General features: G+C 39.3%; 1 protein-coding gene across 2 annotated transcripts; it reads left to right on the top strand.

Annotated features, from left to right (window-relative positions):
* The first annotated feature begins 630 nt into the window (after positions 1–630).
* LOC104606963 (protein argonaute 1-like) lies at positions 631–10683 on the top strand. 2 transcript variants are annotated; one of them, XM_010272427.3, is made up of 22 exons: positions 631–880; positions 2166–2908; positions 3026–3234; positions 3311–3460; positions 3553–3686; positions 4169–4278; positions 4574–4680; positions 4794–4932; positions 5013–5129; positions 5534–5641; positions 5746–5817; positions 7470–7592; positions 7688–7853; positions 7938–8197; positions 8351–8493; positions 8685–8747; positions 8820–8883; positions 9223–9358; positions 9435–9508; positions 9614–9708; positions 9879–9910; positions 10243–10683. In XM_010272427.3, exons 2-22 carry the CDS (start codon positions 2174–2176, stop codon positions 10461–10463), a joined length of 3258 nt encoding a protein of 1085 aa, XP_010270729.1. In that variant the 5' UTR covers positions 631–880; positions 2166–2173; the 3' UTR covers positions 10464–10683. The 2 variants fall into 2 exon arrangements, with proteins under 2 accessions (XP_010270729.1, XP_010270731.1); XM_010272429.3 differs by having other exon boundaries at positions 742–880; positions 3314–3460.
* The last annotated feature ends 893 nt before the right edge of the window (positions 10684–11576 follow it).

Genomic DNA, 11576 nt, shown 5'->3' on the forward strand with positions numbered 1-11576 from the left:
CACCCCAACCAAGCTTGGAGTAGGCCCCACAATAATGAATCTACCTTTTGATTTGAACCGTCCGATGCATCCGCCTAGACATTTTAACTTCCTAGGTGGGCCACGCTGACACTTTCAATATTAAATCCAAGGGGCCTTCTAGGTGGGCCCATATGGGCAAAGGTAAAAATGTAAAATATGGGCAAGAGATAATGCAAGGTAATCCCCCAAACTCTTAACATTGACTTTTCTTCATTGAAAGGTGGAGGGTAGTTTAGTAATTTGAGCATTACATATCACGTGAAATGGAAACTTCTACAAAACTCTTGCTCCACTCTTTTTCACAGTGGAAAAATTATTAAATAAAAATCCAATTTAATCAATAATAATCATAATCATGTTTAATTAATCGACGTAATTATTAGTGGAAATAGGAATCTGGGCTCGGGGAAGAGAGAAGGGTTAAGGCTTTATCTTTCTCCAATCGAGACGAGTCGTGCGTTCTCCCCCAATCATGCGAGTCCTGCCTCGTTGCTCTCCATAAAATGGCGGGAACTGTCTTTCTCAACTTGCCACGTGGTTATTTTTCCATGTCAGCATTCCACGTCACTCATATAGCTGGTCAAGGTCCTCAAGGAGGCTGAACTTACCACACCAGCATCCGATTAGATCAGAAGCCAAAGAAGGAGAGAGAAAGACGAGTAGAGAGAGAAAGTAGAGAGTGGGACTTGTCGTTTCTGGACACTCAGCTACTTTAAATAGGGGGCACGGTGGTTCAAGTAGGGATTCTACGGAGAAGGGGTTTCTCCTTTTTACTCTCTCTAATCTATATCTCCCTAAACCACTCTCTCACTACGACCTTTCAGTGGACGAAAAGCGGTATTTCCAGGGCGGTTTTCAGGTAATGATAGCGGTATTTGGCTCTAGTTTGGTCATTTTGTGATTTATTTTGTGCCCGGAAGTAGATTTCTGCGGGCTGGTTTGGTATATGTTTGTTCTGTGGCATTTTGATCTACTGGTCTCTGTTGATCTATGATCGAATCTCGGAGACTGTCACCTGCCGAGGTCCTGGGATTTTTTGTTGTTTTGGTTTTGTTTTTCTTTGAGGTTTTTTTTCCTGGTTTGGTTCTCATCCGAGCTTTTCTTCTTTGGTTTTGGTCTGTTTTTCTTCTCTGGTTCCGAGTCATCGGTTTGTAGCTTTGGGAAGATATTGGCCACGGATCAATGGTTCCCGGTAATGCATTTATCGGCTAGGGCTTACGGTGGTGGTCTTGGTTTTTCAGAGTTAGATGTATAGGGTTTTGGATTTGAGGTTTGATGTGTGAAGATCCTTTCGAGTTCATCGAGGGCTTTGGTTATAAAGCATTTTTGGTCATATTTCTTTGGTTTGGATTTGCATTTGAGTTTTGAGTTTGTATTGACTGGGAGTCTGACGATGATGCTGATCCCTTAGTTTATTCTGTATGTTTTTTTCGTATTTATTCTTTCTGCAGTTCTGCTGTGAGATTGTAACTTAGGGTTAGGTTTTCTTTGATGTTAATGCGGAAGAAATGCTTTTTTTTTTATTTAGTGTTGCATGATTGTGTCTCGCTGATGTCTTGATCCAACTTTTATTGACATTACTTCTATTTGCTTGTTCTGTGCTATTTCTTTTCTGTTGCTTGTGATCATATTAGTTCTTCTTTAGTATCTGATGGTTGATTTGTTATTTGTTATTCTTTGTTTGTATGGATTTTCTAAGGGTCTGTGATGCGTGTCTTTATTGTCTCTTTCTGTTTGATAAGTTAGTATTTTCTCTTATTAGAGCCTTTCGTATTTTCCCTTTTACTTGTGCATTTAGAGATTTTAAGGTTTTCTTTTTCTAATGCATAGCTTTTGGTTAAGTATTCTATTTGTCATTTCTGATGTTTCAGATCATCATCAATTGGCATTATTTAACTTTGGCATGTGCTTGGTTTTATCAGCTATGACAGATTTTTGATCTTTGGTTTTCCTCGCTATTAGACATAATCTATGCTAGTAGTCAATGGACACTGACTTGGGTGTGCAATGCTGATTTTTTTTTCTAGTTTAGTGTTTTTTTCGCCTCTTTGTGTGTTATTAATTGTATTTTGATTCTGATCAGCGTTTGTTAACCTATATTTGCTCAAAATGTTAATCTGATTCTTCATGTTGTTACTCGGCAGTTGTCATCATGGTTCGGAAGAGGAGAACTGAACTTCCCGGTGGAAGTGGTGAGAGGTCAGAGACTCAAGAATCCAGTGCTGGTGGTGGCCGTGGTGCCCAGCGCTCAGTTGAAAGAGCACCAACTCAACAGGGAGCTGGTGGAGGAAGGGGTTGGGCTCCACAATTTCAGCAGGGGGGGCGAGGTGGATATGGTGGAGGATATTCCCAAGGACGTGGACCTCAGCCACGAGGTGGGATGGCACCTCCACAATATGGTGGCCATCCTGAATATCAGGGTCGTGGAGGTCAGCCAAGAGGAGTGCCACCACAGCAGGCTGCTGGTGCCATGCCAGAAGCTTCTGGGAGGCGCCGGGGAGGTGGCAATGTGGCTGGCAGTCGTGGTGGAGGCCCTTCTTCTGGTGGTTCCAGGCCACCAGTTCCCGAGCTGCACCAAGCAACCCAGGCGCCATATCAAGCAATGGTAAGCCCTCAGCCTGCTCCTTCTTTCGGGCCAGTGGAGTCCTCCCAAATGGGTTCATCTTCTGGGGCACCTGAAACAAGTTCGTCAGAGCTGTCACAACAGTTCCACCAACTTGCAATTCAGCAGGAAGGAGCTTCTCAAGCCATTCAACCTGTGGCTCCATCAAGCAAATCTATGAGGTTCCCTCCTCGTCCTGGCAAGGGTAGCACTGGGATCAGATGCATTGTCAAAGCAAACCATTTCTTTGCTGAGCTACCTGACAAAGACCTGCATCAATATGATGTGAGTGTTAAATTTTGTTGTAATCATTATTATCATACATGCCTTGTCCCAACTATATGCTTTTCATTTTCTACAGTGTTAACTAGTTATGGATATTGCCTCTGTTTCAATACTTAGGTCTCAATTACGCCTGAAGTTACTTCAAGGGGTGTGAATCGAGCTGTGATGGAGCAGCTGGTGAAGTTGTATAGGGATTCTCATCTTGGAAAGAGACTTCCTGCTTATGATGGTCGCAAGAGTCTTTATACTGCAGGACCACTTCCTTTTACTTCAAAAGAGTTCTCAATTACTCTGGTGGATGAGGATGATGGCACTGGTGCTCCCAGGTATTTTCTGATGAATTCTTCATCTCTATTGCCTTCTTCTCCCTTCCACTTCTGATCATTAAGTTGTTTGACGCAGAAGAGAAAGGCAATTCAGAGTTGTAATAAAGTTGGCTGCACGTGCTGATCTACACCATTTGGGATTGTTTTTACAAGGAAAGCAGGCGGATGCCCCTCAAGAAGCTCTTCAGGTCCTAGACATTGTTTTACGTGAACTGCCCACCACTAGGTACTTTCTACATTTTCTGTGTTCTCCTTACTGTTTTACCTTTTTCTAGTTTGCTAATCTGTAAATTTTGTTTGGTAAATGTCTGCTTGTAGGTACTCCCCCGTTGGAAGATCCTTTTATTCCCCTGATTTGGGGAGAAGGCAGCCCCTTGGTGAGGGGTTGGAAAGTTGGCGTGGTTTCTACCAGAGTATTCGACCAACTCAGATGGGTCTCTCTTTGAATATTGGTATGATGTTTATTTTCAACAGCTACAAGTTTCTTGTTAATCTACAATTATAGTGTATTCTATAAATATCCATGCATATGTTGTCTTCAATTGCCTACACTTCTCTAATTTCAATATGGTATCTTGTATAAATACAGTGGAGAATTCTGGAAGACCAATTCCCAGTTTCTCTTCTTTTCTTGCACTCTCTTAGAGGATATTTGATGATATCTTGATTGTCTGAATGCTAATCTAGTATGTGCTTCTCATTTAGAGGATAAAGAGTATGCTAAAATATTCACTATTCACTGCTATGTGTCATTCTGTAACTAAGGGCCTTAAAATACCACTTGATTGCTTATTCACAGAAAGCAGTTTTTAAAATCTTGACTGTTTGATGACCTGGAAACAGTCAAAACTGTCAAGATTTTCAGTAAAATTGAATGTTCTAATTATGATCCAGATCCCTGTGTTTCCCGTTGCTAATGGTGACTTCATTGCAGATATGTCTTCCACTGCCTTCATTGAGCCACTTCCAGTCATTGAATTTGTCACTCAGCTCTTGAACAGGGAGGTTTTATCTAGAACCTTGTCTGACGCTGATCGTGTAAAGGTCTGTTCTTGCCACTCTTGGGGTCTTTTGACAAGTAACCACGTGATAGCACATGTCAACTACTTTTATATGACTTAAAATTTCGTTTTTTTCTTTATAGTTTTTATGTTAATATCATTTTTTGCCTTTCTGCATATCTTTATCCCCCTAGGTTTCTTCTTATTTGTCTTTCAAAATTTTGATATTTTTTAACTTCTGAACTGGATGTTTTCAGTGATCTGTTGAATAATATTCCATTGTTGCTTTCCTTTTGATAGCATTCATTTTCTTTCTATGCATTATTGGGTAATGACAGATCAAGAAAGCTCTTAGGGGTGTGAAAGTTGAGGTTACTCACAGGGGGAATATGCGTAGAAAATACCGAATTTCTGGTTTGACTTCCCAGGCAACACGAGAGCTGACGTAAGGATAACCTTTCTAATTAATTTAAATTGCCGAACTGCATTTTGAAAATGATGTTGGATGTATATATCAACTCATAATGTGGTTTATTGTTTTGTTATGGTTCTCCACAGTTTCCCAGTCGATGACAGGGGGACAATGAAATCTGTTGTTCAGTATTTCCAGGAGACCTATGGCTTTGTCATTCAGCACACTAACTGGCCGTGCCTACAAGTTGGAAATCAGCAGAGACCAAACTACTTGCCTATGGAGGTGAATACTTTTTTAAACTGGGTTATTTACTCCATGTGTCAAAGAATATTTTTTTATTTCATTTATTTGTATGCATGCAGGTCTGTAAGATTGTGGAGGGCCAGAGGTACTCCAAGAGACTGAATGAGAGGCAGATTACCGCTCTCCTCAAGGTCACTTGTCAGCGGCCTCAGGAGCGGGAGCATGATATAATGCAGGTGTCTTTCTGCAAGTCTTGAATGTTTGTTCATTTGTCACTGCATATGCTCAGTCACCATCTGTGTTTGTTGTGTGTTTTAATTTTCTGAAAATATGGAATAGTATTTTCTACTGGTATCTTTTTATTTGAAGTAATCAATTTTTCTGATTATGAATGGGGTTCTGAAATTACGTATATACTAACATGAGCTAGTATTTTCTACTGCCCAATTGTTATATTAGTGTAGAAGTTATTAATGGGATTTGAACAATGTGATATATTGTGCAAGTGTTCATATCAACCAGTCATAACTTAGTTGTTTTCCCAACCAAATGCATGTAATGTGTTTAATAATGATGAATTTGGTTTTTGAAATTTCATGTTACTGATGTTTTGGTCTTATTTTGTCCTTTTCTTGTTAAGACTGTTCATCACAATGCTTACCATGAGGACCCTTATGCAAAAGAATTTGGCATTAAAATCAGTGAGAGGCTTGCTTCAGTTGAAGCACGGATTTTGCCTGCACCTTGGGTAGGTGTCTGGCTGTTCTCCCTTCTACTTATTTATATGGTTTGCCCAAATCTAGTGTTGGAATGGAAGTTTTCTAATGACTCTCTTTCTTGTTTCTTGTACAGCTCAAGTATCACGATACAGGAAGAGAAAAAGATTGCCTTCCCCAAGTTGGTCAATGGAACATGATGAATAAGGTATCATCTATTTAAGAATGAAAATCATTGTGTTCTGGCAATGTACAATTGTGTCGTGGGTTAGTCTCTGAAAAGATTTTGGGGGTTGGGACTTTCATAATTGGTTTATTTGAACAATTGTTTTACAGTACGGCAAGGCGGTACTTGAAGTTTTGTTGCATAGTGTGGCTATGTTTCTTTTTCTTTTTTATTTTTGATAACAAGGTTTCGCTGGGACTATGGTTGAATTTTAGTGAATACTGAAATTGGTGAGCTTGTAATTCAAAGAGGTAGGTGTGAATTAAAGCCTGAGCCTTGAGAGCGATGGATTTGATTGGGAGGGGACCATCAAAATTGAACTAAGCTGTAAGCACCCTACCCTTGGAGTTTTCATGTGCTGGTATTTTTGGAAGAATATGGGGTGGCAGACTTCCCTTGCCTCCTTGAACAGGCTTATAATTTTTTTTTTTCTGTGAACATTGGTTGTCCTTGTAAGCAAGGTCCATTATGAATCAGTTGAAGTTTTAAATTAATTTGCTGGAGGATACTTGGGCATGGAAATGAATGTGAGTTGTGGTTTGTACATTTTGAATTTGTGCTTGTGGTTTGTGTGTGGCATCAGTGATGCAGTTTGAGTTTTGTCTATGAATTCATTTTCATGTGCTGCAAAGATGCCTAAGTTTCCTTTTCAGGGAAAATGTCCATTATCTATTTTTGCCATTCAGTAATTTTCTTATCTGCTTTTAATAAAGCCTATCCATGTAGATGCTTAATAAATTGCTTGAAGTAGCACTTACATGTTCCCTGTGCTTATGAGGCTGGCAATGTGATATTCTCTAGAACAGACATGGCTTAGGAATTAAATCAGCAAAGGCATACTTGTTTGTAAATATGACTCTTGCCAATAATTGCAAATATGTGGAAACCCAAAGGGTGGGGTTGCCTACTAGTCCTTTGTGAGGTAGAAAGGATTAGAAGAAGACCACTCTTGGCTTAATATACCTGTAGGAGAATTCTTAACCACCTATTCTGATGCTTGGATGAGCATACATTTAACTCAAGGGGAGTTGGATCAGTTATTTATGAAGGGTACTTGCTTTGCAATTTTTTCCACCATTTGTTTCTTTACAGCATCTTTTAACATGTATTGGCGAGTTTAGAAAAAATGGTGATGTGAAGCAAACTGGCTCCAAATTTTTAGGGAGCAGTGGCATTTTTGGTCCTTGATGCTTTGAAACTACTACAAGCAGCATTGCGAAGTGATTTGTTACAACTTACAAGTTTGGTAGGGCTTGAAGAGCTAGGGGCAAGCCATAAAGGACATGGGGTGAATAGTTCAACAATGGATACGACACTGAATGGAATTTAATAACAGAAAGGATTCTAGTGAATCTGGGTGATTAATGTTGATTTTTACATGGTGCATCACTTTTACATTGTTTTATTCAGCTTTGCATGGGTATACTTCAGGGGGAAAACATTTATTTATTTTTTTACTTATTTTCATTTCCAAACTTTTCCTCATGTAAATTTAAATTCATGCTGTAATTGTTTGGATTTGATTTATATATCAGAAGGTTGACATTTATTCATTTTTCGTTTACATTTCTAATTTGTCTGCTATGTGTAGGTGTTGCTGTATAATTTCTTATATCATCTTTCTTTTATTACAGAAAATGGTTAATGGTGGAACAGTCAACAACTGGATATGCATAAACTTTTCCAGGAATGTGCAAGAAAGTGTTGCTCGAGGATTTTGTCATGAACTTGCTCAGATGTGCCACGTCTCTGGCATGGTATGGCATGTACTAACTTCATGCATGTTAGTTTTAGTTGTATGAGATAAAGGCATTTGATGTTGATCCTTTTCTCATAATTGAATATCTTGCAGGCCTTCAATCCTGAACCAATACTTCCACCCTACAGTGCACGCCCTGATCAGGTTGAGAGAGCTTTAAAGACACGATACCATGATGCAATGGCCAAGCTCCAACCACAGGGGAAAGAACTTGACCTTCTTATAGTTATTTTGCCAGATAATAATGGTTCTTTATATGGTATGGATCTTGTACACGAACTTCCATTGGATTCTATCTTTTGAATTGTTATCTTAAGGGCTTATTATTTGCTGCATTTGCCAGGTGATTTGAAGCGCATATGTGAGACTGATCTTGGCATTGTTTCCCAGTGTTGCTTGACTAAACATGTATTTAGGATGAGTAAGCAATATCTGGCAAACGTGGCCTTGAAGGTTAATGTGAAAGTTGGTGGAAGAAATACGGTGCTTGTTGATGCACTGTCCAGGCGAATTCCTTTAGTCAGTGACCGGCCAACCATCATCTTTGGTGCAGATGTGACACATCCCCATCCCGGGGAAGATTCAAGTCCATCTATTGCAGCTGTAAGCTTAATTTGTTTTCCTATCTTTTACTCTTCAAGTACTACTTAGAAATGTTATTGAGAGTGTAGTTATTGCCTTTCTTAGTGTTGCTTCTAATGCACTTGATTTCTTTTATTATTTATTGAATATATATATTTTTTAACATCACACAAGGTTGTTGCGTCACAAGATTGGCCTGAAGTGACAAAATATGCTGGATTGGTTTGTGCTCAAGCCCATAGACAGGAGCTTATTCAAGATCTGTATAAAGTATGGCAAGACCCTGTTCGAGGAACAGTGACTGGTGGTATGATCAAGTATGTTCTTTATGTCCTGTTTCCTGAACGTTTTGTTTTTGTTTTCATTTCATTTTAAAATTTGATGTTTTCTGTGAATATTGTTTTTATATTCTGTGAATTGTTTTTCAAATTTTTAAATAACACTATGAATCTTGGGTTCAATTACATCTTTAGGTAGTTGGATTTTTAATATGATCTGTTAAACTCAGGGAACTTCTTATATCTTTCCGGCGTGCAACTGGTCAAAAGCCTCAACGAATCATCTTTTACAGGTATGTTTTAACAACTCTCATTATCATTTCTAGGCAATCTATAAGAGACTTATGTGGATCCTCCATTTTCAGGGATGGTGTCAGTGAAGGCCAATTTTATCAAGTCTTGCTATATGAATTGGATGCAATCCGGAAGGTAACCATTCTTGCATAATTGTCTACCAACGAACCACATAGGATACCCGATCATAGAGCTAAATTAATAATTAATAGTAACCGGGATATTATAGTATGTTGATGATTCATAACACTAAATTGATCAGTCTGTATGACTTTGTCCTCTTAACATTTGTGAAAAATATGCATGAAGTTGCTCTATCTGTTCTCACCTTTATTTTTGGGCATTCTTAAGTGCTTTGATCATTAATAAACCCCTTTTCTGCATTTAGGTTGTTATTTTGGGAAAGGCTTGCTTCTTGTTTTTACTTGTATTTCTGTACTGATACATGCTTGGATAATGTATATTCATGATCAGGCGTGTGCTTCTCTTGAGCCAAATTATCAGCCTCCTGTGACTTTTGTGGTGGTGCAAAAGCGCCATCACACAAGATTGTTCGCAAATAATCATAATGATCGCCATTCTATTGATAGGAGTGGTAACATTTTGCCTGGTAAGATGTTTGTTTGGCATATTTGATATCCATGTTAAGGTTGTGAATGTTATGTTAACCCTCTGAATTTCTGCAGGGACTGTTGTGGACTCGAAGATTTGCCATCCCACTGAATTTGATTTTTATCTATGTAGTCATGCTGGTATCCAGGTAACAGAGCCTTACCCTCTTCGACTCTTTGGAGAGCGCTCGCTATTTTCTCTCCCATGTATCTAGGTATTGATGATGTTGAATGTGGTGTTACATACTCCACAGGGCACAAGTAGACCAGCTCATTACCATGTACTCTGGGATGAAAACAAGTTCACAGCTGATGGGCTCCAGTCACTTACAAACAACCTCTGCTACACGTAAGAAATTATTTCCTTGCTTCTGTGACTTCTGGGGTTCCCCTCTTCACTTACATTCAATTTTTAGTCAATTAAAATCTGTGTTGTTCCCAATTTATACTTGTTTTATTAGCCATCTTAGATCCCATGTGTGGTAATTGACGTAATCTTTACTTTAATTCTTTTTGCAGATACGCAAGGTGCACACGTTCCGTCTCAATAGGTTGGTTTTTCTCCCCAAGTTTCTTTTTGGCTTTTTGCAGTGTCCTCCACCCTTGTTTTCTATTCGGGGTTACGGTTCCCATATCTGTAGTTGTTATAGGGATTGATAGACGCGAGAAGATTACTTTTATTAGCTACCTCCGTCCTTAGCTTACCATCCATCAACGGGGAAGAAGGGAGAGAAGGGTGCGGGGGGATATCTGATGGTGTGCGTGTGCAATTCATAGTGTTTTTGGGCCCTTGTCCCTTGGTATTTGTGTCAGTAGTTTGTGTTTTTTGGTGAGTCTATGTATATATTAATTATTTTGATTAATGTGTCTTGTATTGCCACAGTGCCTCCTGCCTATTATGCACATCTAGCTGCTTTCCGAGCTCGTTTCTACATGGAACCAGAGACTTCGGACAGTGGGTCACTGACGAGTGGAGCAGCTGGTCGCGGTGCAGGAGCTGGAAGTGGAGGTGCACGCAGCACCCGAGTTCCGGGCGCGAATGCTGCTGTGAGGCCTCTTCCTGCTTTGAGGGACAATGTCAAAAGAGTTATGTTTTACTGCTAGATGAGGTGGACAAACTAGCTATCTCTAGACTACTATATTTTATGTTTATCCTAATGTTGTTAGCAGGCACTTTCAGCGACCATTTTGTGGATCAAAACTTGAATGTTCTACTTGTACCACGGGTTGGACATAGATTGTTGAACTCATTTGCTCTGTTGTTTTGTTGTTGACAATTGTGGGTTGATTTGATTTGTTGGGCACTTCATGTGCTTGTTCAGAATTTGAAGCGTCTTTCTTTTATTTCGATATTCATTTTCCTTTATTAGGCTTTTGACTTTTGGCGAGGCAGGTATATTGGCTCAGTGACATTGTGTGGAAACTGTGGGTCAAAGTTTTTTAGGGCTTTAAAAACTTTTGGCTCTGGGGATGCTTAACGGGAATCTATCTTTAGGTGATAAGTTGGTTTACCAAGCACTTGTACCAGCGCTCGTGTTTGTTAGAGACTATTCTCCACTCTGGTGATTGGTCTAACGAGTAATCAAAGCATATTATGCCAAGTTGGCTTTCAAGCGGTTTGCTTGATAAACAAGTATTTTTATAGGTAGTATTGGTGTTCGGGGTCCAGGGTCCTTCGTCAAAGCAGTTGATGATGTTGATTTGGTTTTGGAACCGGCAACAAAGAAAAACTATTCATGTTGGATAACACTGAACACCTCCTAAAGTGGTTGAAATGACGGTTAGACCATCGGTTTGGTTCTTTCAGGTGTGTTTTTCTATAATATGCATTATTTTGATTTTAAAACGAAAATTTAAAATCGGCAAAACTAATTCTGATTTAATCAATTTAGACAAACTGGCCAGGAGTAAATTGGTGCCAAGTCATTACTTGGGTGGCAGGTGCAATATCCAACATGATATGGATTGCATAGGTTCATACTGGAATAAAGGTTGTGTTTGGCACTCCATCCCATTACATCTCATCCTCCTACACGGGCAGAGGTTTTTGTGGGCAGGAGATCCGGACTTCATTATGGGTTTTCCTCTCTTTTCAGTCAGATTCAGAATAAGAGAATAGCTTGATAACTTACGGAAACCTCCTTTTTAGGGATTTTACCTCTTTCCCCTTCCTTTTACTGCTTTTTCTTTCAAATAAAAAAAAATCAGTTTCGTAAT

The sequence above is a fragment of the Nelumbo nucifera genome, chromosome 4 (genome assembly GCF_055504915.1).
Source record: "Nelumbo nucifera cultivar China Antique chromosome 4, China Antique-T2T, whole genome shotgun sequence".
Taxonomy (NCBI): domain Eukaryota; kingdom Viridiplantae; phylum Streptophyta; class Magnoliopsida; order Proteales; family Nelumbonaceae; genus Nelumbo; species Nelumbo nucifera.